General features: G+C 41.3%; 2 protein-coding genes and 2 non-coding genes across 4 annotated transcripts; 3 read left to right on the top strand and 1 right to left on the bottom strand.

Moving 5' to 3' along the window:
• Positions 1–3,406: 3,406 nt before the first annotated feature.
• Positions 3,407–12,296, bottom strand: LOC132573834 (large ribosomal subunit protein uL18m-like). The gene is made up of 4 exons (XM_060241705.1): positions 12,108–12,296; positions 6,944–7,130; positions 3,860–4,094; positions 3,407–3,478 (listed from the first exon to the last, which is right to left on the bottom strand). Exons 1-4 carry the CDS (start codon positions 12,172–12,174, stop codon positions 3,407–3,409), a joined length of 561 nt encoding a protein of 186 aa, XP_060097688.1. The 5' UTR covers positions 12,175–12,296.
• Positions 12,297–12,833: 537 nt separating this feature from the next.
• On the top strand, positions 12,834–25,912 carry LOC132573821 (T-complex protein 1 subunit alpha). The gene is made up of 12 exons (XM_060241681.1): positions 12,834–13,271; positions 15,093–15,178; positions 16,623–16,751; positions 19,104–19,201; positions 19,495–19,605; positions 20,368–20,549; positions 20,743–20,869; positions 22,548–22,723; positions 22,922–23,045; positions 23,350–23,542; positions 24,773–24,936; positions 25,560–25,912. The coding sequence occupies exons 1-12, from the start codon at positions 13,199–13,201 to the stop codon at positions 25,774–25,776; spliced, it is 1,680 nt and encodes a 559-aa protein (XP_060097664.1). The 5' UTR covers positions 12,834–13,198; the 3' UTR covers positions 25,777–25,912.
• Positions 14,563–14,685, top strand: LOC132589461 (small nucleolar RNA SNORA29). The gene has a single exon (XR_009556616.1). It is a non-coding gene; the product is annotated as a small nucleolar RNA SNORA29 (small nucleolar RNA).
• On the top strand, positions 17,977–18,112 carry LOC132589449 (small nucleolar RNA SNORA29). The gene has a single exon (XR_009556613.1). It is a non-coding gene; the product is annotated as a small nucleolar RNA SNORA29 (small nucleolar RNA).
• Positions 25,913–26,128: the final 216 nt, after the last annotated feature.

Raw genomic sequence — 26,128 nt, 5'->3', positions numbered from 1 at the left:
AAGTGAAATAGTAATCTTTTGTATAATAAGCCATAAACTTGCATCAGGCTTCCAGCACAAAGGCAATGGAATAACTGATGTGCACAGCGAATGGTTCATTTTTCAGTTTTATTTAAAAAAAGAAAAAGAAAGAAACATTCCAGATATGGGCCTGGTTTAGACAAACATTCTAGTTTAAGGGACCTACTGCCAGACTAACCATGGAAAGTAAAGAACAAAATAAGGGGACCAGAATAATAGAATTATAGAGTTGGAAGGGACCTCCAGGGTTCTAGTCCAACCCCCTGCACAATGCAGGAAACTCACAAATATTTCACCCAATTCACAGGAGCAAGAGCCCCGTGGTGCAGAGTGGTAAAGCTGCAGTCCTAAGCTCTGCCCATGACCTGTGTTCGATCCTGGCGGAAGATGGGTTCAGGTAGCTGGCTCGAGGTTGACTCAGCCTTCCATCCTTCTGAGGTCGATAAAATGAGTACCCAGTTTGCTGGGGTGAAAGTGTAGATGACTGGGGAAGGAAATGGCAAACCACCCCGTAAAAAGTCTGCCGTGAAATATCTATCGCCTTCTAATTGGTTGCATCAGGGCTTTTTATTTTGCTTTGTACCACCTTTACTTTCCCATGTTCACTATTGCACTAAAAGTTACAACCCACTTGTTCTTGAGCACTTACAATAAAATTATTGTTATACTGCCTGGGTCTCCACAACTCTTCAGTCACAGATAAAAGGTGCTTGCTGAGAAGGAAGACAGGTGGGTGCTCTGGGCCCTCCCAGACAGAAGCTTACCAGAGTGGTGGCAGCCAGTAGAAGGCCCTCTCTGGTCCTCTGCTTGTGACAGAGGGTATGAGCTTTTGTGAGTCACTGCTCACTAGAGAGCCAGTTTGGTGTGGTGGTTAAGTGCGTGGACTCTTATCTGGGAGAACTGGGTTTGATTCCCTACTCCTTCACTTGCACCTGCTGGAATGGCCTTGGGTTAGCCATAGCAGAGGTTGTCCTTGAAAGGGTAGCTGCTGGGAGAGCCCTCTCAGCCCCACCCACTTCACAGGGTGTCTGTTGTGGGGGGAGAAGATATGGGAGATTGTAAGCCGTTCTGAGACTCCAATTCAGAGAGAAGGGCAGAATATAAATCTGCAATTCTTCTTCAGCTGTGGTCAAGAAAAGTCATACCCTGTTACAAATTCTGTTAGTCTTTAAGGTGCTACTGGACTCTCACTCTTTTCTACTGGTACAGACAAACTAATATGGCTACACACCTTGATCTAGACCAGGGGCGTCAAACTCATTTGTTATGAGAACTGAATTTGCCATAAATGAGACCTTGTTGGGCTGGGCCTTATGTGTCATAAACTGTAATGCCAGTTAGCAGACATATCAACTTTATAAAGGACACAAACAAAGATTTTTTAAAAGCTTAAAATAAAACATGCTTAAAACATTAGCACTTATTGGTCTTAAAGGTGCTTTCTTTGTCTCTCTCCCATGCAATCCAGGAAACTGGGCAAAGGAAGTTCTGGCTCTTTCCTTTCCCAGAAGACCAGGAAGGGAAGGAGCCTCAGCCAACAGAAGGAAGAGAGGCTTGGCTCAGTAGCTCTGCTGTGCAATTGAGAGAGCCTGGCAAAACAAGGTCTCCCTCCCTGCTTCCTCCCCAAGGGTGGAGCCTCAGTGAATGGAGAAAACAGAGGCTTTGCTCTGTAGCTCCTGTGCAATTGAGCAAGCCTGGCAAAGCAAGCTGCGATGCAGAAGGAAGCAAGAGAGAAGGAAGCAGATGACAGCCAGTTGCTCAGGGGCCTGATAAGGCCCCCAGGCCGCATGTATGACACCCCTGATCTAGACCCTAATCTGATACTTTAACCACTGCACTACACTGGCTTTTCTGGGGTGGCTGCTGTTGAACAGTAGGAAGCAGCCATGCCCTGGTAAATCTTTCAAGTCCTATGGTATTAGGTTTGCCAGATCCCCTGGTGAAGGCAGGGGTCCCCACTCCCAGGACCCACCTCTCTTCCACTGATCAGCTGACCTGCGGGAACTTACCCAGAAAGATAGAGCCAGCAGCATCATCCATGTGACACTAGGGGTGACACTCTGGTATTTGGGCAAAAACTCTATGGTAGAAGCCAACTTTACCATAGAGTTTTTGCCCAAATACTAGAGTGTCCCCTGACTCCCTGGCATCACGGAAGCCTCATGTGGGCAATGACATAGACAAGTCACTGCACAAAGGCTGGGCCTCCCTGCTGCTCCTGGTAGATCTCTCCCCATCCCCTGCTGGTTGCCAGGAGGGACCCGGCAGCCGTATAGCAAGTTGCCCATCAGTTGCTGCTAATAAGTCCTTCACAGGCTAAATAGCCCTGGAAATAGCCTACACCCTGCCTTTTACTGACAGAAATCAAGGCTGAAGCCTGGCAATAGTCGTGTTGCCTAGCAATGGCCATTGAGGGCATTTGTTGCTTCAAGCTACAGGTGCTGTTTATATCACTGGCTGGAGAGGATAACCACCAATGTATTTTTGTTTTTAAGATGTTACATTTTTTTGCAAACTTGGGCCTCTTTTTAATCTCCCATATTTGCAAGGCCAGAATCTACAACAGTAGTGACTGAAACTGATACAAACAAATAGGGTAAACTTTAGTTCCTACTGCAGTCTCTGAGACACCTTGCAGCACAAGCAATTTTGATGAACTTTTGGGCAGAAGATTGCACACAAATACAGTCCAGTTTAGTCCTGACCATTCATCTTGCAGAATGTAATATAGTTCTGGATAGTAGTTTGCAAATACAGTAGCAACAAAGAACTTTTTCTTTACCATTTGCTAAAGCATAAATCTTTTAAAAGAGATCTATTATATAATACAGTTGGTAAGCTATGGTGTGAAGTAAACAACCACCTGCAGTCATTTCCCCTTACACTTCATCTGCCCACCACTATTTGGTACATCAGGGGAGCTTGGGGCAAGAAAATAGCAAGCAATGACAATGGGCAGCTACTGCACTGATAGCCCATAGATCAAGGCTATTGCCTATGAAAATACTGAAGTCAGCAGGAATATCTACCATACTGTTATATCCCCTAAAGCTTCAGGTTGCAGGCCAAACTGTAGAGAATGTCTATTTAGAACTTAAAGATCTAAGTTATAGCACCATAATTAATTTTAATACAATTTGTAAATGGATTTATGTCGATTTTATAATTATAAATGTAAGCACTATGTATAATTTTATTGTATTGTATTCATATGTTGTGAGCCGCCCTGAGCCTGCCCTTGTGGGGAGGGCGGGATACAAATAAAAAGTATTATTATTATTATTATTTTAAAAACTGTCATCAACATCAGTTTGGTATTAGGCTTTTATTTAAATTGAGATTCTTCAATAGTCTCTTTCTCAGCATATTCTCACAAGCTTTATATTTATTCATAAATTCTTCGCAGCTCCTTCAGTACAACACCACCTTCACTCACTGCATTCTGGAAGCTCTGGATCTATTTTTTAAGAAAAAAAAAGGAATGAAATCACTGGTTATTATCACTTATATCAACACTGGCACCATATAGAATGTTCCAAATTCTTCCCATTTATTGTTCCAATCCTTTGAGAGACCTTTCCCTGCCCGTACTGCCTGGCTCATGCCAAGAGTGTGCTGGTGCTGACGTTCTGTATTACATCATTTTATGAGACAATTCACTGAGCAGGATTGCATGTTAGTTGAACCATTTAACACTACAGTTTTACTGCTGCTCAGCCCTTGCAAAGAAACAGGTATCAAGCCAGATCTGTGATGAGAGTGTGATTCACGGGTGGTGGGGGGGAAGGGGGGATCTAGAGTGTTCAGTTTGCTAAGCCCATGAAAATAATCAACTTGCCGAATCAGAACATTTTTCCCATGGAGTTATAGTTTGGAATTCCACAAAGTTGATTCCTGCTTCAAGACAACGTTGAGCTAGCACATGCCCAACATTCACACATGCTGCCACGCCTGTTGTACGATGAAGGTACTTTTTGATGGCCCATTCTCGGGTGGAAGCAGAGACTACAATGTGACCACTGCAATGTTCAACGTTGGCCTCCACGTGGTTCTGTGTTTGTTCAAGTCTCAACCTATATGCCAAAGCAAGAAAATGTAAAGATTTTATTTCACCAGTTAGTGATGTTTTTTTCAATTACCAGTAATTTCTCTATTATTCTACTTCTAGCAGAGAATCTTAAGCCTCCTGTTTTGAAACTCCATGTCAGAATGCCTGCATGCCATTCTCCTTCCAATCCCATTTCAAATCTCAGCTCAAAATCTACCTGTTCTGTGAAGCCTGTGATTTAATGTCTTAGCCCTCACCCCTCTAACAAGAAGAAAGCTTACACTATAGAAATTCATCTACTAAGCCACATGTGGCTGTGAGCATCTTCTGCTTATATTAAAAACACCACATACATAGATGGTATTGTAAACTAATAATGAAACAAATGAAAAGGTTAAGTGACACTTGACTGTTAATACCTGCCTATAAAATATACCTACAGTATTTTCATTTACAGCAACCCTGGCAGTCGTTGTCTATAACACTGAAAGTTGGGTAAAAGACAGTAGGGGGAAATCTATGTGCTTATTTGTTGGGAGAGGGAAGGGAATGCTTGGTACTATGGCTCATTCACAATCCCTAAAACCAGGTTCAGTTGTTAATCTGAACCAGGAATATTTACATGAGCTCATCCATTCTGTGTAATTCACATATCTCGTACTCCTACTGTGAATACAGCAGCAAAGTGAATATGCACTTTTTGAAAAAGACTGAAAGTTTTGTTGGAATTCTGCAACCTTATACTTCCACAATGAAAGAAAGCATTCTGCACTGATGCCTTCCCTCTTAAGTGCTGAGATATATCATTTCACATCCTCTCATTTTATATAGAGAGAGGCAAAATAGTATAATGAATAAGGTGTTCTAGGATGAGATGACTGAGGTTCATATCCCTGATCAGCCATGAAGCTCAATGGGTAGGTTTGCCAACCTCCAGCTGGTGGATGGAGATCTCTTGAGATTACAACTGATCTCCAGACAACAGGGGTCAGTTCCCCTGCAGCAAATGGCTGCTTTGGAGGGTGGACTCTATGATATTTTACCCTGAGGAGGTCACTCATCTCCCTAAACCATGCCCTCCTCAGGCTCCCCTTTCAAAATCTCCAACCACAGACTGACCTTAGGAGTTTTGCAATCTCAATGGCTGACTTTAGGAGTATTACAATCTTGAAGTCTAACCTATGTCACAAAGTCATTGTAAAGATAAAATGGAAGGAGGGGAAACCATATGCACAGTCCTGAGCTCCTTGGAGGAAGAGCTAGGCAAAAATTAAACAACTTCCAGTCTCAGCTACAGAGACAGTTGAACACACTTTATTCAGTGGTAATCACCAAGGAAATTGTAAAGCCCCTAACCAAAGCAAATGCTATCAGTATGAGTTACTTTGGGATCCATGTTCTTTATACGTATTCCAAAAATGGCATCAGTCATAAAAATATATATTTGGTGCCAGCACACCCCCATAATCTTCCATTCCACCCTAGGAGCAGAGCCTTACCAGGAACCTTCTTTGCATCCCATGCCTCTGAAGATACGACAGAATGAGTAAGTGAAGCTGCCTTATACTGAATCAGACCACTGGTCCATCAAAGTCAGTAGTGTCTGTTCAGGCTGGCAGTGACTCTCAAGGGCCTCAGATAGAAGTCTTTCACATCACCTACTTCCTTGCACTTTTTAATCTGGAGATGCCAGGGTTTGAACATGGGACCTTCTGCATGCAAAGCAGAGGCTATTCCACGGAGCCACAGCCCCTCATGGGATGCAGAAAAGATGTTAATCCAAGGATTAGCAGTATCCATTTGGCTCTACCTGAACTGAAAATATATCTAAAACACCTTATCAGCGGGCTTTCTTTGTAGCAGGAACTCATTTGCATATTAGGCCACACCCCTCTTATGTAGCCAATCCTTCAAGAGCTTAAAGGGCTCTAAGTACTGGGCTTACTGTAAGCTCTTGGAGGATTGGCTACTCCAGGGGTGTGTGGCCTAATATGCAAAGGAGTTCCTACAAAAAAAAGCCCTGCTTATTGGTATTTTTTTGGTATATTTTGGCATCTCAAATGTATCTGGGATTTTTCAGGAGAACAACAAAAATCTCCCCAAAAATGCATGATCTGACCCCCAAAGGTCACTGCAATTATGGGAAATAGATATTCATATATGAAACAGGTATTGCGTTCTAAAATAGCGCAGGCAAACAAGATGACCCATAGAAGGATGTGTTGATTGCACAGGAAACCTATGTGTCATAGAAGAGTAAAGGGGAGACATCTGACTGAAACCAGTGAATCTGTGATGGGCCTCCTATATGAACCAGTGTAGCAGGACACCTGCTCAATGCTTTGCTGTTGTGCTAAGTATACCGCACCTTGACAAGCTCTAAACAGAGGCACTTCTGCACTTTTCTTCAGGGGATCAAACTCACTCCCCCAACAGAAGCAGGAGCACTGCACATGAGGGCTCATGGAGGAGCTAGCAGTGGGATGCCTTAACAGTGGTGAAGTCAGCATGCAGCAAAGTAACCATAGAGGAGCCTACAGAGAGGTCACTCGAATTTTCATCATCAGGAGAAGAGCATGTTAACTACAATAAGGACCAGATGTTTGGTGTGGATGGCGAAAACCAACAGAAGTCAGCACAGATTTATGGAGACAGACAACACAAAGTCAGAAAAAGAGGAAATGATTGTGAAACAAGATGAGAATATCAGTATTAAATATATGCCTGAAAACAATAGGATTTTTTTAAAAAACATGACTGTGCTCTGCATATTAGGAGACAAAAGCAGTTTTATGCTTTAGGACAGGAGGTTTTTTAAAATGATGTCACAAGATTTTTGTGGACCTCTGCTATCCTTTAAAAAACACAACCTACCTGTGCCAATAGTCTTGTTTCGGCCATGTTGTTCTCCAGCCTCTCTCCTTCCTTGCTAGAGCCAACTGCTCCAAGTTACGAGGATTCCTGTTAGTAAAATCAGGAGCAACAATCTCATTTTCTGTTGTATCCAGTCCATTTTCAACAGAAGTTGTGGAGCTGGAAATTGCAGAACTGAATCGAACACCTATAGAGGAGTAAAATAAAAACTACTTTCAGAGACATTGAAAATAACCCTGTCCATATGCAAAGTAAAAAATAACAGAATATAATGCTCTCTCATGGATTGCTGCCTTGACGTGGCGAGAGGGCTTGCATGGTTCAGTGAGGCTGTGGGCTATGCCATGCCGGGCCACCCAAGATGGACAGGCTGCAACTGAGAACCCAGACAAAATGTGATCCACTGGAGAAGGAAATGGCAACCCCCTCCAGTATCCTTGCCAAGAAAACCCCACAGACAGTAACAAAAGGCTAAAAGATATAGCACAGGAAGATGAGCCCCTCAGGTAAGAAGGTGCCCAATATGCTACTGGGGAAGAGCGGAGGGCAAGTACAAGTAGCCACAGAAAGAGTGAAGTGGCTAGGCCAAAGCCAAAAGGATGCTCAGCTGTGGATGTATCTGATGGTGAAAGGAAAGTCCGATGCTGCAAAGAACAATACTGCATTGGAATGTGGAATGTAAGATCTATGAATCAAGGTAAGCTGGATGTAGTCAAACAAGAGATGGCAAGACTGAACATCAACATCTTGGGAATCAGTGAACTAAAATGGATGGGAATGGCCGAATTTATCTTAGATGATCACTACATCTATTACTGTGGGCAAGAGTCCCGTAGAAGAAATGGTGTGGCCTTTATAGTTAATAAGAGAGTGAGGAAGGCAGTAATGGGATACAATCTCAAAAATGACAGAATGATCTCAGTCTGTATCCAAGACAAACCATTCAATATCACAGTAACCCAAGCCTATGCCCCAACCACTGACGCAGAAGAGGCTGAAGTGGGCCAATTCTATGAAGGTCTACAACACCTTCTAGAACGAACACCAAAAAAAGATGTCCTCATCATAGGGGACTGAATGCCAAAGTAGGAAGTCACAAGGTAACCGGAACAACTGATAAGTTTGGCCTTGGAGAACAAAATGAAGCTGGGCAAAGCCTTATGGTTTTATCAAGAGAACAAGCTGGTCATAGCAAACACCTTCTTCCAACAACCTAACAGGCGACTCTACGCATGGACATCACCTGATGGGCAACAAAGAAATCAGATTGATTATATACTCTGCATTCAAAGATGGAGAAGCTTCTTACAGTCAGCATAAACAAGATCTGGAGATGACTGCGACTCAGATCATGAGCTATTCATTGCAAAATTCAGGCTTAAACTGAAGAAAACTGGGGAAGCCATTAGGCCATTCAGGTTTGACCTTGATCACATTCCTTATGAATATACAGTGGAGGTGAAGAACAGGTTTAAGGATAGACAAAATGCCTGAAGAACAATGGGAAGAGGTTCATGACACTGTACAGAAGGCAGCAACCAGCACCATCCCCCCCCCAAAAAAAAGAAATGCAAGAAAGCAAAGTGGCTGTCTAATGAGGCTTTACAAATAGCTGAGGAAAGAAGGAAAGCGAAAGGCAAAGGTGAAAAGGAAAGATTCACCCAACTGAATGCATATTTCCAGAGAACAGCAAGGAGAGATAAGGAGGCCTTCCTGAAGGAACAATGCAAAGCAATAGAGGAAAATAACAGAATGGGAAGCACAAGAGATCACTTCAAGAAAATTGGCGAAATCAAGGGTACATTTCATGCAAAGATGGCCATGATAAAGGACAAAAACGGTAGGGACCTAACAGATACAGAAGAGATTAGGAAGAAGTGGCAAGAATACAAAGAAGAATTATACAAGAAGGATCTCAATATCCTTGACAACCATTACAGTGAAATCACTGTCCTTAAACCAGACATCCTGAAGTCAAATGGGCCTTAGCATTACTAACAACAAAGTGAGCGGAGATGACGGTATCCCAGTTGAGCTATTGAAAGTCCTAAAAGACGATGCTGTTAAAGTGATGCACACATTATGTCAGCAAATTTGGAAAACACAACAGTGGCCACAGGATTGGAAAAGGTCAGTTTATATTCTAATCCCAAAGAAGGGTAATGCCAAGGAATGTTCAAACTATCACACCATTGCACTCATTTCACATGCCAGCAAGGTCATGTTAAAGATCCTACAAGCTAGGCTGTAGCAGTATGTAGATCGGGAACTACCAGAAGTTCAAGCTGGGTTTCGGAGAGGTAGAGGAACTAGAGATCAAATTGCCAACATTTGCTGGATTATAAAGAAAGAACGGGAGTACCAGAAAAACGTCTATTTCTGTTTCATTGACTATGCAAAAGCCTTTGATTGTGTGGATTGCAACAAACTGTGGCAAGTCCTTAAAGAGATGGGAGTACTAGACCATCTCATATGTCTTCTGAGAAACCTGTATTAGGGCCATGAAGCAACTGTCAGAACGGGATATGGAGCAACTGATTGGTTTAGAATAGGAAAAGGAGTTCGATAAGGATGTATATTGTCACCCTGCTTATTTAATTTATATGCAGAGTACATAATGCAGAATGCTGGCCTGGATGAAGCACAAGCTGGAATTAAGATTGCCGGGAAAAACATCAACAACTCAGATATGCGGATGATACCACTCTAATGGCAGGAAGTGAAGAGGACCTAAAGAACCTCTTGTTGAGGGTGAGAGCACAAATGTAGGCTTGAAACTCAACATTACAAAAACTAAGATCATGCCATCCAGCCCCATCACACCTTGGCAAATAGAAAGGGAAGACATGGAAGTTGTGACAGACTTCACATTTCTGGGATCTAAGATCACTGCAGATGGTGACTGTAATCATGAAATTAAAAGACGTTTGCTCCTTGGGAGGACAGCAATGGCGAACCTGAGCAGTATAATAAAAAGCAGAGACATTAACCTGCCAACTAAAGTCTGTATAGTCAAAGCGATGGTATTCCCAGTAGTAATGTATGGCTGTGAGAGCTGGACCACAAAAAACGCTGAGTGCAGAAGAATAGATGCTTTTGAGCTGTGGTGCTGGAGAAGAATCTTGAGAGTCCCTTGGACTGCAAGAAGATCAAATCAGTCAGTCCTACGGGAAATCAATCCTGATTGTTTCCTGGAAGGTCAGATGCTGAAGCTGAAACTCAAATACTTCGGCCACCAAATGAGAAGGGAGCACTCACTGGAGAAGATCCTGATGCTGGGAAAGACAGAAGGCAAAAGAAGAAGGGGACAGCAAAAGATGAGATGGCTGGACAGCATTACTGATGTAACTAACACCAATTTGAGCAGACTTCAAAGGTTGGTGGAAGACAGGAAAGCCTGGCATGACTTTGTCCATGGGGTTGCAAAGAGTCCGACTCGACTGTGCGACTGAACAAAGTATACAGCTTACATTATAAAGACAGTTCTGCAGAAATGTAGCTGCATTCACCAACAAATGCAAAATTAAAACAATCTACAGTCTATTGTTAATCGGAGAGATGGAGAGTTGCCAGAGTTTCCCACAGAAACTCTGCCAACCAGAGTTTATATGTTCATTCTATTGTACTCAAGTGGACTGTATCTGAATAACATATTTTAAGATGGTCTGTTGATCTTGACATCCTTACAGTCTTAGCCACATGATTCTCTTTGATGAGGCTTGTTTACAATGTGCCCCTGTTTACTACAGGGGAAAAAGCAGGTAACCACATTGGTGCATAGCAAAATCCAAATACAAAAGCAATTTTTTTTTAAATTATAAAACCACATTTGGTAAATCACATTTTGTGTTCTGGAGAAAATTTTAAAGTAACATTAGAAGACTCTATGTTATGCAGTGGTTAGAGTCAATACCCCTGTATAAATCGATGGTGCGGTCTCATTTGGAATACTGTGTACAATTCTGGTCACCGCACCTCAAAAAGGATATTATATCATTGGAAAAAGTCCAGAAAAGGGCAACTAGAATCATTAAAGGTTTGGAACACTTTCCCTATGAAGAAAGGTTAAAATGCTTGGGGCTCTTTAGCTTGGAGAAATGTCCACTGCAGGGTGACATGATAGAGGTTTACAAGATTATGCATGGGATGGAGAAAGTAGAGAAAGAAGTACTGTACTTTTCTCCCTTTCTCACAATACAAGAACTAGTGGGCATTCAATGAAATTGCTGAGCAGTTGGGTTAGAACGGATAAAAGGAAGTACTTCTTCACCCAAAGGGTAGAATTCACATGTGGTGGTGGTGGCTACAAGCATAGCCAGCTTCCAGAGGAGACTGTTTAAAAATATGGAGCAGAGGTCCATCAGCGGCTATTAGCCACAGCATTTTATTGGCATTGTCTGGGCAGTGATATTCTGTATTCGTCATGCTTTTTTTTTGGGGGGGGGGCAAAGTGGAAGGGGTTCTAGCCCTGCTTGTGAACCTCCTGATGGCACTTGGTGTTTTGGGTTTTTTTGCCACTGTGTGACACAGAGTGTTGGACGGGATGGGCCACTGGCCTGATCCAACATGGCCTTATCCAACTAGGGAGATCCAGGTTCAAATCCTTCCTTGCTAGCTGAGTGACTATAAACCAGACATTCAGTGCAATCCTAAGGACACTTTCTGAGACTTAAGCTCCATTGAATAAGTGTCAGTAGTTTGCTGAGTAGACCTGCTAAGGATTGCTCTCAAATTGTGTTAGTCTCTAAGGTGCTACTGGAGTCTTGCCCTTTTCTATATATAATGATCTCCCCTATCTTTTAAAAATCTGAATTGAAATCCACAAACTATAGCCCGAAGCTGTTCAATCCAATTTATCATAGCCCTTTGTTCTCCTGCATATGTGAACCAGGGCTTACTTTAAAATGAATTCGACCTTGTATCTGAAGACGTGTGCGTGCATACGAAAGCTTATACCCAGAATTAAACTTTGTTGATCTTAAAAGTGCCACTGGATTCAAACTTTGTTCTGTAAGTCAATTAAGTTAGTTCCCGAGTCAATGAGTTTAGAACACAGTTGTAAAAGGCACAACCTCCCACTTCCTTGAACTGGACTCACTCTCTCAGAATTTCTCAGCAGTTTCGTGCGTTTTTGCAGTCAACCCACACTCCCAGGGCTCTGTACCTTGACCAGCTCTCAGGAATCCCTTAGCTGCTGTCCCCAGCTGCGAAGTCCATCTTCTCAGTGCCATCCTACCAGGGTGGCCGTATCCCACCAGGAGGACGGTAATCGCCAAGATCTGCAGCGCAATTACAAGACGCTATAGAACACCATCTTTCCTAAGGGAACAAAATTCTTCGATGTATCCAATACTTCAATGTCCATACTTGCCACGAAAGAAATAGAATTGCAGCCCTGTACAAAAATGGCGCTAGCAAAGTTCCCCGCGGTTGTATCCCTGCCTCTGATTGGTCACTTCACATGGATCCACCCTCTTTCTTCTTAGGGCAGTTCTATTCAGCCAATAGCTACTCCAGATTGATGGGAAACTCGCTGAGATTGCAAGCATATCCGGCGCAGCCTTTTATTGTCACGGCTCCGTTTTTTCCCCCTCGTGTAGGTCACGAGTATCTTCCAACATTGTAAGAAAAAAAATGCCTGCGCAACATTCCCCTTTTAAGGACTTGTAGCCCACGACTGCCTAATGTATAATAAAAAAACCTCAAGGGCTGTTTCCTTTCAAGAAGCCACAAGAAGGTGGGCTTGCTGATACCCCCCTGGGGATTTAGTTCAAACGTCACCCAATAGTAATCAATGTGAGAAAACATAAAGTGGATTTTTCTTTGAAACACTGAAAAGCGGGGGGGAGGACTATTGACGTTATTAACCCCCCCCCCCCTTTAACGAGTTCCGGCGCTTTCCTCCGGCGGAACCACGCCTCCTCCGTCTCCAGCATTTTCTAGAATCGCCCCTAGCTCATATTTGTCATACGCAGCGTATGACCTGTCTCTCTGGTTGCTATGCAACGGGGGCGAAATTCTCATTTGCACGACCAGTCAGTAGCAAAACCGGAACCAACAAAATTGTAACGGGACTCTGAATTGGTTCTTTTTCTTCTACATCATAGCTCCTATGCGCTACTTTCCTTGGTCATTCCCGCCCTTCCCTTTCAGTCTTCCGCCAGGCGCCATTTTGACAGGCGGGGTTACGCAGAGAGCATAGCGTCATTCGAGTGCTGCGCGCACGTTGCTTGCTCGGTCTCTTTGTTGGAAAAGATGGCGGCGCTGGAGGGGCCTTTGGCGGTCCTCGGAGACCGAGGCACTGGAGAGACCGTTCGCACCCAAAACGGTAAAGACAACAGATCCCCCTTGTCTTTCCAATCTTCTGGCCCGTTTTCTGGGTAACGGTCGCGTCGGGGACAGTTGAGGCGCGCGCTTTCATGATAAAATGGGGCGCCTTTCTGTCCGTGCGTGACTTGTCAGGCCCTGCGGAATGGGCAATCGGCAGATGCAGCGGCGAGGGGTTGGTGGCAAATTGAGGCTTTCTTAGTTCAGTAGAAGCAGGGAATTCATGTGGTGAAATAGCGTTACCAGCTCCTCAGATATTGCATTTCACGCTAGCTAAATAATGCATTTTCAGTCTACTTCGGCAACTGTTTGCAAGTGGATTTATCGTTTCACACAGCAAAATCCAGTTACCGAGTTTATTGAAAGTCTGAAAGCGCCCATATCTTACTGTTCTCCTGTAGGTTGGTCTAAGCTTCTGAGGAGGCCTTTGTGGTTTTGTAAGGAGCTTTTCAGTATGTTCGCTAGTACAGTACCTTCAAAATAGTTAATTATTCTCCTGTGACTTGTTTGACTTTTATTCAGTCACTTATTGCATTTTCCTTACTCTAGCAGGGACATGCTTTGCAATACTACTTATTATCCCCATGAATACTTCTTCCCGGCGACACGTTGCTGCTTTCAAGATCCTGTTTAAGCTGTTTAGATATAATAGGGTCCGATGCCCTCTTGATGAGATACTGTTCTCCTCATTACAGTAACTGAGTAATCTATGACCTAAAACAAATAAAAACCCTTTTGAGCCTAATGAAAAGCGTTTGCTGAGTGACTGCGACAGTGAAGGTCTTACAACTGTTGGTAGATATCACTTCCTTATATGGTACTGGTAGCCTGAAAGATTGCTGTTTCAATAGCAGCTTTTAGAATTTTTAAACAATTAACCCTAAATTACATGATTGGATTTATATAGTGGCTTTTTTGATATTGGCATATTTTCAAAAAACTGACGTTTATTTCATTTACAACCTGTATGTTTTGGTTTTCTTCCTTGTCAGGGCTACAAAGATGGCTAACGGAATAATAAAAATACATCATAATGTTGGTTAAAAATAAAATTAGTTTGTATATAAAACTAAAATGTAGGAAAATTAAAGCATAAGGTAAGGAGGGATTACTGTAGGAATGCCATGTGAAACAAAAAGTCTTCACCTGCTAGCAGAAGCCAGTGGTAAGAGGGGAGGAGTAACCATTTCATTAACTAACTTTGTTTTCTTCATCTGTTATATTGGCACATGTAGTTAATGCTTCCAAACTAAGGGGATTATTTAGATCTATGTCCAAATGGGATCTGAATCTTTCCCATTTTGCGATCATTTATGTTATAAATTAAGTGGTTATGCTTATGGGATAAGTGAAAGCTTGTCAGAGTCTGAAGCGGAAGATATCTTTTTCCTATGTGAATGGCAGAACAGTCTTACAGAGAGCACATTTCAAGTGTGACACTGTTCTGGCTCATATTGTGCCTCAGTGCATTTGTGTATGTGATAAAGGGAGATTTAAATTTGTGTGCCTGTAAAATGCTTTAGTAATGAAACTGGGTGTAAACAAGTAAATAGCTATATGAATAGACTCCGTTCATTTTATCCATCCATTATGAAAAATGGATTGATGGACTGTGAAGGATCTGGTTCATAGGTTTAAGGCATAGTGTATGAGTTTGAAACTTGCTTGTGCACTTTTGTGATACAGGCTACATGCAGAGGTGCAGTGGGAACTAGGCACTGTCAGTCTTGAAATCAGGATTTTCCCAGAACTGTTTTGCTTTTTTAAAAAGGCTTTGATTTACTTTGTTTATGAATAAGTTGTATGTATTTTATTGAAACAGTTGTTGCTGCTGCTTCCATTGCCAATATTGTGAAGAGTTCCCTTGGTCCAGTTGGTTTGGATAAAATGTTGGTGGATGACATTGGAGTAAGTAAACAGTATTTTCATTGAGGTTTTAGAAAGTGTGTTGTATGCTCAGCTGATACATGTTGAAGGTGAAATTTTATACCTATCTTCTGTAATGGTATTTGTACTCTTTGCTATATAAACTATGGTAACTATCATCTTAAGCTTTTAGTATTCTGATTTTTATAAGGTACATGTTTCTGTGCAAATTGAGAAACCATTGGCTTTCTTGTGTCTACACAGAGTGTTCTGTGATATATGAAATAATTCTGTTTCTCACAATCAAATAATTTGCATAAAATGTCTTGTCAGCACAACTAAAAGCTTTGTTAAAAGCAGTATTGAATTTCATAATGTGCATGTCTATTTGAGAAATCATCCTCAGCAGCCTTGCAGATTTGCATGTTATTTACATGACCAGAAAAGAACAATTACTACCCTGCTCATATAAAATTTGTGAGTAAGAAATAGTGAAAAAGCTGTAGTGGCAGATCCCATTCTGGTTGATCAGTATCATCCTATCATCCTTTATGCCATTTTTTAGGTATTCTACCTAATAAATTAGCCCAGCTATGTTTAATAAGATTTACTCCCCTTAGTGTGTGTAAGATAGCTGTCTTGGCGATTTAAGTGATTCAGGAATGTGAATGGAGGAAAAAATGCCTGGAAGATTAATATATGTTAGGTACATTGTAGAAGGTCATTAAGCAAACCAGCCCATGCATAGCCAAAAGACTTGTTACTCAAACATTTAGGTTAGGGGTGTCAAACTCATGTTATGAGGGATGGATCTGACATAAATGAGACCTTGTTGGGCCAAGCCATGTCAGGCTGTGCCATGCGTGTAGCTATTTAAGATTAGATAGCAGAGATATAAACTTTATAAAGGACACAGACAAACACAAAGATTTTTTTAAAAAACCTTAATATACAACATGCTTAAAACATTAGCACTTGTTGGTCTTAAAGGTGCTTTCTTTGTATCTCTCCCACAGGATCCAGGGAACTGGGCAAAGGAAGCTCTGGCTCTTCCCTTCCTTCCCCAGGGGACCAGGAGTGGGAAGAGCCTTAGCCAATAGAAGGAAGAGAGGCTTGGCTCATTAGCTCTACTGTGCAGTTGGGAGAGCCTGGAAAGTAAACTCTCCCTTTCTCCCCAAGAGAGGAGCCAATGGAGAAAGTCTTTGCACTGTAGCTCCTGTGCGATTGAGCAAGCCTTGCAAAGCAAACTTATGCACAAGGAAGCAAACGAGAGGGAGAAGGAAGCAGATGAAAGCCAGTTGCTCAGGGGCCTGATAGGAGTCCTCCAAGGGCCTGATTTGGCCCCTGAGCCGCATATTTGACATCCTTGATTTAGTAATGATGTTTGCATAACTTGTCAGTATTTTTTATTTTGATAGTTAGATTTTGTTATCATAAGCAATGCTAAATGAACATAAATAATGTTTTGCCATGTTTGGATAACTAGGATGTGACCATCACGAATGATGGTGCAACCATTCTGAAGTTACTGGAGGTAGAGCATCCTGCTGCAAAAGTTCTGTGTGAACTAGCAGATCTACAAGACAAAGAAGTAGGAGATGGGACCACCTCTGTGGTATGTGTATATATGGAAAGGTTTTGACTGCAAGTCATTGTTCTATACTGTTGTCCTGTAATTTTGAAATCTGTGGTGCTCTCAAGTTTTTCCACATTATTTAAATAATTGCCAAAATTCATCTAACTTTTATTGGCTTGAAGGTTTGAACATCATTCTAACATCACAGCCAAAAAGTGTAGAAGTATCTGGTTTTTTATGGAGTTTATAATTTTAAAGCCTCTGTTTCATATATGTGATTTTCTGTTTATGTAAAATTGATAATTGAAGCAGTCATTAAATGGCTTGTTGAGTCTGAGGATTTATGTTCACATTGTGTACTTCTAATTATTATGTGGAAGTAAGTCCCATAGAATTCAGTAGGTTTAGTTTGCACTTGACTTGTTTGGGACTGCAGCCTTAGTCTGCAATTGAAATTCAGTGGCGTTGGTTTGTGTATTGGTATTGTCAGGTTGTTTCCAACAGGCCATGCATGGAAGTTTTCCCACAGTCCTCTCTGTTCCTAGAGCCCCCCCTCTGACTCCTGGAAAGAGAATTTCTGGGACTGTAGGAGCTATGCGTAGGAACAGTTATAGTGAGGAGGATGAACTTGACCCTTTTCCTCAGCAAAATGTGCTTTTGGAAGAGGAAGGAGTGATTCACCCTCTTGTCCTTCTTCACTCCAACTCTCCCAACTCATGTGGCTAGTTTATGGGTCCAATGACCCTGGGAATGATCTTTCAGAACAGGCTGTAAAAAAGCATACAGAAAAACGTGTAGAGGTAAGACACAGGCCAATATATTCTGTCAATATAATTACATGGAGCCCCATGGCGCAGAGTCGTAAAGCTGCAGTACTGCAGAGTCTGAGCTCTCATCCTGATGTCACATCCTGAGGTGATGTCACATCTGGGATGATGTCACATCCTGAGTTCGATCCCAGCAGAAGTTGGGTTCAGGTAGCTGGCTCGAGGTTGACTTAGCCTTTCATCCTTCCGAGGTCAGTAAAATGAGTACCCAGCTTGGTGGGGGGAAAGTGTAGATGACTGGGGAAGGCAGTGGCAAACCACCCCATAAAAAGGTCTGCCGTGAAAACGTGATGTGACATCACCCCAAAATTGGAAACGACTGGTGCTTGCACAGGGGACTACCTTTACCTTTTTAATAATTACGTAGACTTGAACTCAATATTTTTGGTAATCATTTAGTCTACATTCTTTTTACTGTTAAAACTCCCAAGCAAACCTTTCCCATTTGACTGCTGTCTATTTGCTCTACAAAATAGGTGGCTATGCTTATGGGATAAAAAAACAGCCTGCCAAAGTCTGAAGGAGAAGAATGATACTGTCTTCTTTCTATATGCAATGGCAGAACATGTAGTTAGAGAACAATTCAGATTGTAAGACAACCTGCAGTTTAGCTTGCTTAGCAATATTATACAACAGTTTTTCTTGCAAACTGATATAAAGTAAACTAAAGGATGGAGCAGTTTCAGAGGATAACCTAGTTGGGTCTGCAGTAGAACAGCTAGATTCGAGTCCAGTAGCATCTTTGAGATTTAACAAGATTTTCAGGTAAGCTTTCGGGATTCAAAGTTGCCTTTGTCAGCTACCTGTGATAGAATGGAGCAGTTTGAAATTGAGAAATAACACTTCTGCTGTTTCTTAACTACCATAATGTGTATGTGCATAACAAATGTGTATACTTCCCAATTCTGAATCATGCATAAAACTGTTTTGTCTTGATTAAATAGTGACTTACCTAGAGAGATTAGCACCTTCACATTAACATAGGAACAAATCTGTTTCTACACTGTGCAACTCCCTCCTTCCAGCTTTAGCAGTAGATGACAAAGTGTAACATGTGAGAAGCCTATGCTCCTCTCCAACAATCACATAAAAACAAAATGGGAAGTAGATCAATCACTACTTTATCGTCAAAAGCAGCGGCAGCTTTCTTCCTTAGTTCTTGCATGAGAAAAATGGTGGCTTCACTAACAGCAGAAGCAATAAAGCATCTCTAGGATCTACTTCTCATATTTTGTCTGCCTACTTCTGCCACTCCCCGATTTCTATCCCTGGAAAGCCCTTTGAGTCAGCCTTTGTTTCTTAGAACTTCCAGTGCTGGCCCCTATGATTTACTCTAGGAATTGGACAAAACAGGATAGGGACTATGTTTAGAAGGTCTGCACTGGCCTAAATGCCTCTGAGGGTTCCCACCTCTACAGTAAGTTATATACTAAATTGTATATAAAGTAACTTGTATTAACACTTATTTCCTCTTAACTGAAATGGTATTCTGTTTTTCATTGAGTGTTCTTTGAACACTGAGTACTTTTGTGTTCTTTGCATAATCATGCATCTTTTATGACAGGTAATTATTGCTGCAGAACTGTTGAAAAATGCAGATGAATTGGTGAAACAGAAAATTCATCCTACTTCCATCATTAGTGGATATCGTCTTGCTTGCAAGTAAGAAATGTTTATATGTACTGGCAAGCAATTTTAGCCTTGCCTATTAATTTCCTTTGACATTGTGATGGCAAAATGCTGATGGTCCACTCAGTCTTTTTTCAGTCCTTGCATCATTTACAAAAGTAAATACTGTTTTTTAATATGCTGTTACAAGGTAGATTCTGTTCCTTAATATAAGGTTTATATAACTTGTATAAGTAAACAGGCAAACAACTGAGAATGTTAGAATAACTTTGCACTAGTAAATGAAATTCTAAACAATTCTGGGGAAATATTTTTGTGTTGAACAGGGAAGCAGTTCGTTACATCAATGAAAATCTTGTTATTAACTCAGATGAACTTGGCAGGGACTGTCTGATTAATGCAGCTAAAACATCTATGTCCTCCAAAATCATTGGAGTGTATCCTTTTGATTCACAACGAAAAGCTGGAACAAAGTATGTATGGAAACTAAAATCCAGACATGAAGAGATGGTCCTTGCTGCTTTCTCAGGTGAATAAATAAAATGAAGGTTTACGGGACTTGTGCTGGCCTGATTTCTGTTGGGATGGCTGTGTACATAGGAAGTCTCTAAATTGTTTTGCGATTTGTCTCTCCATTATGAGGTCCAGTGGGAAATCAACACATTTTTGTGTCCCTAGGCTTCCCACAGGTATACATAATTTCCTTTGTTTCTGGCTGCTTTTGTGATTCATCCAGGGTATAGGCAATTGACTACTAGAGGGTACAGGGTGGGGGCTGTGATAAATTATGAGGATGGAGGAATCTTGCTCTTCAAAATTCTGTTCTTGAGCAGGCTGATTCCCTCTGCCCTCTTTTTCTTAGTGGATGGTAATTAACTCTCAACATTTTGTTCATTTTGAGGCATTTTCAGTGTTTTTTCCCTTTGATTATTTTAGAAGACACATCTTTCTGTATGCCTATACGGAAAACTACTTTGTCATTGGCCTTGCTGTTTTATCAGTTTATTCTTTGCTGTTGTGAAGATATTTGCATAATGGAGAATGTTGTTTTACAGAACCAGCATCTGTAAAATGGTATTGGCCTTTGCTATGTTAAAAGGCTGCTCTGCTGATTGGTTAAGTTACCTTAATGTGTGTGCTGTAAATTTCATGAATTCTTGATACAACTGCCCTTATTTGCCTTAATAGTCTTCTTTCAGTGACAGTGATTTCTTTGCAAACATGGTAGTGGATGCTGCTCTTGCCGTTAAATATACAGATCAAAAAGGGCAAGCACGTTATCCCATCAATTCCATTAATGTTTTAAAGGCACATGGCCGCAGTCAGAAAGAGAGCATTCTTGTAAATGGCTACGCGTTGAACTGTGTTGTGGGATCCCAAGGTAAGGTTAAGATCTTTCTTCCCCTCCCCCTCTCCCAGAGGGATGTAGCTGGAACTCACTTTCTGGAATTTACTGTGTTTTGTATAATACCATGTAACTACAGTGTAAATCCTGTAAATTAAATACGTTGAAGTTTTTCAGTGTTATAAAAGTATATTTGGATAAAGGATCTTAGGTGTACTTTATTTTTTAGGCATGATCAAAAGAATAGTTAATGCGAAGATTGCATGTCTTGACTTCAGCCTGCAAAAAACTAAAATGAAGCTTGGTGTTCAGGTGGTTATTACAGACCCTGAGAAACTGGACCAGATCAGGCAGAGGTATGCTGTGTGGATTTTAAAAAACAAACTTTTAAACTGTTGAATGTGTAGTTCTAAGCTCTTTACTGGACAGTCATACATAATAAGTTTAGGAGTTTATCATCTTTGATTTTTATCATTAATTGGAAAGATTATTGGAAATATCATTTCTGTATATTAAATTTATTTATTTATTCCTCGTATTTATATCCCGCCCTCCCCGCGGGCAGCTAACAACAATCAACCCCAAACAATAAAACAGTAATCAAACAATTAAAATTAACAATCATTACCAATTAACAATTTAAAACAGTTTAAAATAGTTTAAAACAACTTTTGGTGCTAGTGTTGGTACCATTACATTCAGCGATGTTGGTCATCTACTTATACTGTAGTTTAACTAAAGGCAAGTCGAAATAGAGCTGTTTTACAGGCCTTGTGGAACTGGGCAAGGTCCCGCAAGGCCCTTACATCTTCTGGGAGTTGGTTCCATCAGTGGAGGGCAGCAATTGAGAAGGCTCTTTCTCTGGTAGCCTTCAGTCTCGCCTCCCTCAGCCTGGGGATTAACAGTAAATTCTGCGATCCAGATCTAAGTACCCTCTGGGGAACATGTGGGGAGATAATACAATTAAAACCTGAAGGCATAAGAATTACATAGCATTCTTTTCTAAATTATAGCTTGCTGAACTGTACAGAAGCCAGTTCAAAAGAGCAAGAGCCTAGTAGCACTTTAAAGGCTAACAAAAATTGTGGCAGAGTATGAGCTTTTGTGAGTATGAGCTAGTTCATTCTCAGTTAATTATTAAAAGAACAGCAATGGTAACTGTACTTCTATAGGTTTTAATCTCAACTGTTGTTAATGTGGGAGAGATTTAAACCAGTTTCTCCTGTCTCATATCTTCAGAACAGTGCTTCTTTCCTGCTGAAAAACCACTCAGGATCCAGCAGCTTTCTGTTTTGTGGCCTAAAGCTGAGGGTTGTTTGCTGCATCAGTTTCTCATGGGTTCTATTGAGAGTTCATATGCATAAAGAACTTCAGATTATATATATTCATAGTGTAACACTGCTGTAGAGCAACATTTGTGTACCCCCATCCACTTACGGTCATCTAGTCGGCAAAATTCTGTCTCCTTTTTTGTACCTATATAGCAAGCTGTAAGGACATCTTGCTATAGCTGGGGAGAGGGTTCCCGAGCCCCCTTTCCTCTAAAGTAGACAGAAATACAATGATTCATATGGAAGCAAGATCACAGGTGGCTTGGTGCTAGAGTTAGGTAGTTTTAGGTTGTGTTTTTACTATATCAAGTGTGCTCGTAGCTAAAATTGGTTGGGAAGTGGAACACAGATCTGAACCAGTATTCAGAGGAACAGATTGCTTATCTTAGATGGTGGTTATGTTGGCAAAGATGCCTTTCAGGGAAGCCCATCTTACTATTACTGAACTTAACATTTAGGAACCTTTGATCATCTTCCAGGGAATTCCCTAGTACATAGTTTGAGGTATTCTTCCATTGTTTTCACGGCTGAGATGCAACTTTATTATGCTAATAAATACAGTGGGGGAATATGCATTAAATCTCAGCAGGTTGATATCTCAGCATTTTGGTATTTCTGAGCATCTTTTCTTTATAGCTTTACTACTGATCTTGAATTTGAATAAAGTTGGTCTTAACTAATTTATATGCATTATCTTATGCAGAGAAGCTGACATCACTAAAGAGAGAATTCAGAAGATCTTGGCTACAGGTGCCAATGTTGTTCTGACCACTGGTGGCATTGATGATATGTGTCTGAAATACTTTGTGGATGCTGGTGCCATGGCAGTACGCAGAGTTCTAAAAAGAGATCTCAAACGCATTGCTAAGGCTGCTGGAGGTAATTTATAGCTCAGGATGTGGAAATGTGCACTTTAAATCCAAGCCACAGTTTTGTCTTTTTAATGGAAAACTCAAATATGTGGAATAGTATTAGTAATCACCCTTGGGCTAGGAAACCTTAGTTTTTGTTTGGGACTGTTTGGTGTAATTAGAATATGTGGTTTTGTGTATTAAAAGTTTTTTTTGTCTTTATAAGCCACAATTTGTTCTACCCTGGCAAACCTGGAAGGTGAAGAAACTTTTGAAGCATCAATGCTGGGGCAGGCAGAAGAAGTGGTTCAAGAGAGAATTTGTGATGATGAATTGATCTTAATCAAGAAGTAAGAAAACTTTTAAACTTAATACATAACATTTAATTTTGCTTCACTTTTTGAAAGTTTCCCATTTAATTGCTGCCATGCTGTTTTAGTGGCATGAGCAGTTATACGCGTGGGATAAATGATCACTGGCCATCTGTAATTGAGTTGGTGAGATGGGAAATGTCTCCCCTTTATTGATGGACCTGGACATTGAATTTAGTCTTTATTAGCAGCATAATGAATATATGGTATCAAGTATAACTAGTGAGGCAAGAATAGATGCTTGCAAATTATGAGAAAACAGATTCTCATATCTCCATTACAGTACTAAGGCACGAACATCAGCCTCCATAATATTACGAGGAGCAAATGACTTCATGTGTGATGAGATGGAGCGATCTCTGCATGATGCTCTTTGTGTTGTCAAAAGAGTACTAGAGTCAAAGTCTGTTGTACCAGGAGGTGGAGCTGTTGAAGCAGCACTTTCCATTTATCTAGAGAATTATGCAACTAGCATGGTAAGTGATCCAATTAATGTTTAACAGAGAATACTTTTGCATGTCACCTTGGTGTTGCCAATTCTTGAGAGCAGCCACATTTCTAAACTGAAATGGAGATGGTAGGATGTTACTGTACAGAACAAAAACACTCATTGGGTTGTACCCAACGCAAGGATCATGGATTTTCCCCACTTTCTGCTTCCCTCACCAATCTTTTCTGACACTAAGAAAGTTGATTTCTGGACTTCTGCAATTCTTTCAAGAAGGACAGTTTCATCCCTGTCACCTTCCCCCTCGCATTCTTTCGTTCATGCAGATCCTGCAACCTGGGAATAAACTTCCAGGGCTAGAAAGGACTGCTGCAGTGGATAGGACTATTTGTAGCTCTTTATGCTTTTTGCTGTTAGATCACTGGAATCCAGATCAGTGTCTGTAAAATAGTTCTTTTATTGTATTAATGCAGTACTTAAAGTTGTGCTGATCTGGATTCCAGTGATCTAACAGCAAAAGCATAGTTAAAAGGGGCCATACAGGCTATCTAGTCCAATCCCCTGCTCAATACAGGATCAACTTAGAGCATCCCTGACCAGTATTTGTCCAGCCACTGCTTAAAGACTGCCAGTGAGGGGGAGCACACCACCTCCCTCAGTTGCTGATTCCAGTGTCGAACAACTCTTACTGTAAAAAAAGTTTTTCCTAATATCTATTTGATACCTTCCCACTCTTAATTTATTTACTACACGTCTTCTCTGCTGCCAGCAGGAATAGCTCCCTGCCCTCCTCTAAGTGACAGCCCTTCAAATACGTGAGAGCAGTCATGTGCCCCTTCAACCTCCTCTTCTCCAGACTGAACATTCCAGAGTCTCTCAGTCTTTCCTCATAGGGCTTAGTCTCCAGGCCCCTGATCATCCTCATCGCTCTCCTCTGCACCTACCCTGTCCACATACTTCCTGAAGTGAGGCCTCCGGAACTGCACACAATACTCCAGGTGTGGCCTGACCAATGTAGTGTACAGCAGAACTATGACATCTTGCAATCTGGAAGTTATACCTCTGTTGATACACCCCAAGATGGCATTTGCCTTTTTTGTCGCTGTATCACACTGGCTGCTCATATTTAACTTATCATCCACCTGTATTCCAAGATCTTGCTTGTGCACACTGCTACCCAGAACTACATCCCCCATACGTGTTTCTCATTTTTGTTACTGAACTGTAGAGTGAAGGTTTTTTTTTCTTTTTTAATTAGGGATCACGTGAACAGCTTGCTATTGCGGAATTTGCAAGATCCCTCCTAGTAATTCCAAATACTTTAGCAGTCAATGCTGCCCAAGATGCCATAGATCTTGTTGCAAAACTCAGGGCATTTCATAACGAAGCTCAAGTTAATCCTGAACGGAAAAATCTGAAATGGTAGGTGTCTGTGATAAATGGAACAATTAAAGGGGTTGGTGACATAATAAAGGTAAAAGCAGTCCCCTGTGCAAGCACCAGTCGTTTCTGACTCTGGGGTGAAGTTGCTTTCACGACGTTTTCATGGCAGACTTTTTATGCGGTGGTTTTGCCATTGCCTTCCCCAGTCATCTACACTTTCCCTCCAGCAAGCTGGGTACTCATTTACCGACCTCGGCAGGATGGAAGGCTGGGTCAGCCTCAAGCTGGCTACCTGAACTCAGCTTCCACCGAGATTGAACTCTGGTCGTGAGCAGTGCTTAGGGCTGCAGTACTGCAGCTGCGCCACGGGGCTCCTTGGTGACATAATAGCTGACGGCTATTAAATGCTTATTCCTAGTTTTACCATTTATCATAAAAGCAGTAATTCTTTTGACATATTGATTTTAAACCATTTGCCTCCAGCTAGTGGTATGTCATAGCTATGTTCGTTGATGGAGAGAGTGAACTGAAATTAAGCAGGTATTGTCCTTTTATGTAGTTTAGAAACATTCAAAGTGGGTCTTACTTTATGGTTTAGGATAAGGTCATATTAAAATTTATATATCAGTATCACAACTGTTCGTGCTTCTGTGTTCTTGCAGGATTGGCCTTGATTTAATCAATGGAAAGCCACGTGATAATAAGCAGGCTGGTGTCTTTGAGCCTACCATGGTCAAAACCAAGAGTCTGAAGTTTGCAACAGAAGCAGCAATTACTATTCTCCGAATTGATGACCTTATTAAGTTGCACCCTGAAAGTAAAAATGATAAAGGTGGGTGTTATGAAGATGCTGTTCACTCTGGAGCAATTGAAGACTAAATGCATTTTTATTTAATTTTGTTTCTGTACAATTCTTTGTAGTTCTGTATTTACTGGTATGTTAATAAAAGAATCTGTTAAAATCCTGTCCCCTCACAGGAGGTGGTTAACTACTGAATAAATGAAATGAATCCCAGATTTTGTATTTGTCAGTGCTGTAGTACATCGTAACGCTTACAACTGGGGGAAGATGAATGCTTGAACCATCAGAAAGTAGACCTCTCCCTCAGTTTATGTATGGCAGGAAATTGAAGGGGGAGGGTGTGAGGTCATGCAGCTCTTAGTGCACACAGATGAGAACTACTGTTTTCCTGCGTGCTGTGCAGCAATGAAAAAGCCTGTTAATTATTTG

Source organism: Heteronotia binoei, chromosome 1 (assembly GCF_032191835.1).
Source record: "Heteronotia binoei isolate CCM8104 ecotype False Entrance Well chromosome 1, APGP_CSIRO_Hbin_v1, whole genome shotgun sequence".
NCBI lineage: Eukaryota > Metazoa > Chordata > Lepidosauria > Squamata > Gekkonidae > Heteronotia > Heteronotia binoei.
Note: the sequence above shows the minus strand (reverse complement) of the source record. Positions and strands in the feature narration are given on the sequence as shown.

Bases quoted from the DNA above. Each gene is read 5' to 3' on its own strand.
- LOC132573834 (XM_060241705.1), bottom strand. From the start codon at position 12,174: ATGGCACTGAGAAGATGGACTTCGCAGCTGGGGACAGCAGCTAAGGGA. The intron at 4,095-6,943 runs GTAGGTTGTGTT...TTTGGCATATAG, and splicing joins AAACAAGACTATTGGCACAG to GTTGAGACTTGAACAAACAC. The intron at 3,479-3,859 runs GCAAGTTGATTA...CTTAAAAAATAG, and splicing joins GGGAAAAATGTTCTGATTCG to ATCCAGAGCTTCCAGAATGC.
- LOC132573821 (XM_060241681.1), top strand. From the start codon at position 13,199: ATGGCGGCGCTGGAGGGGCCTTTGGCGGTCCTCGGAGACCGAGGCACT. The intron at 19,202-19,494 runs GTAAGAAATGTT...TGTGTTGAACAG, and splicing joins GGATATCGTCTTGCTTGCAA to GGAAGCAGTTCGTTACATCA. The intron at 23,543-24,772 runs GTAAGTGATCCA...TTTTTTAATTAG, and splicing joins AGAATTATGCAACTAGCATG to GGATCACGTGAACAGCTTGC.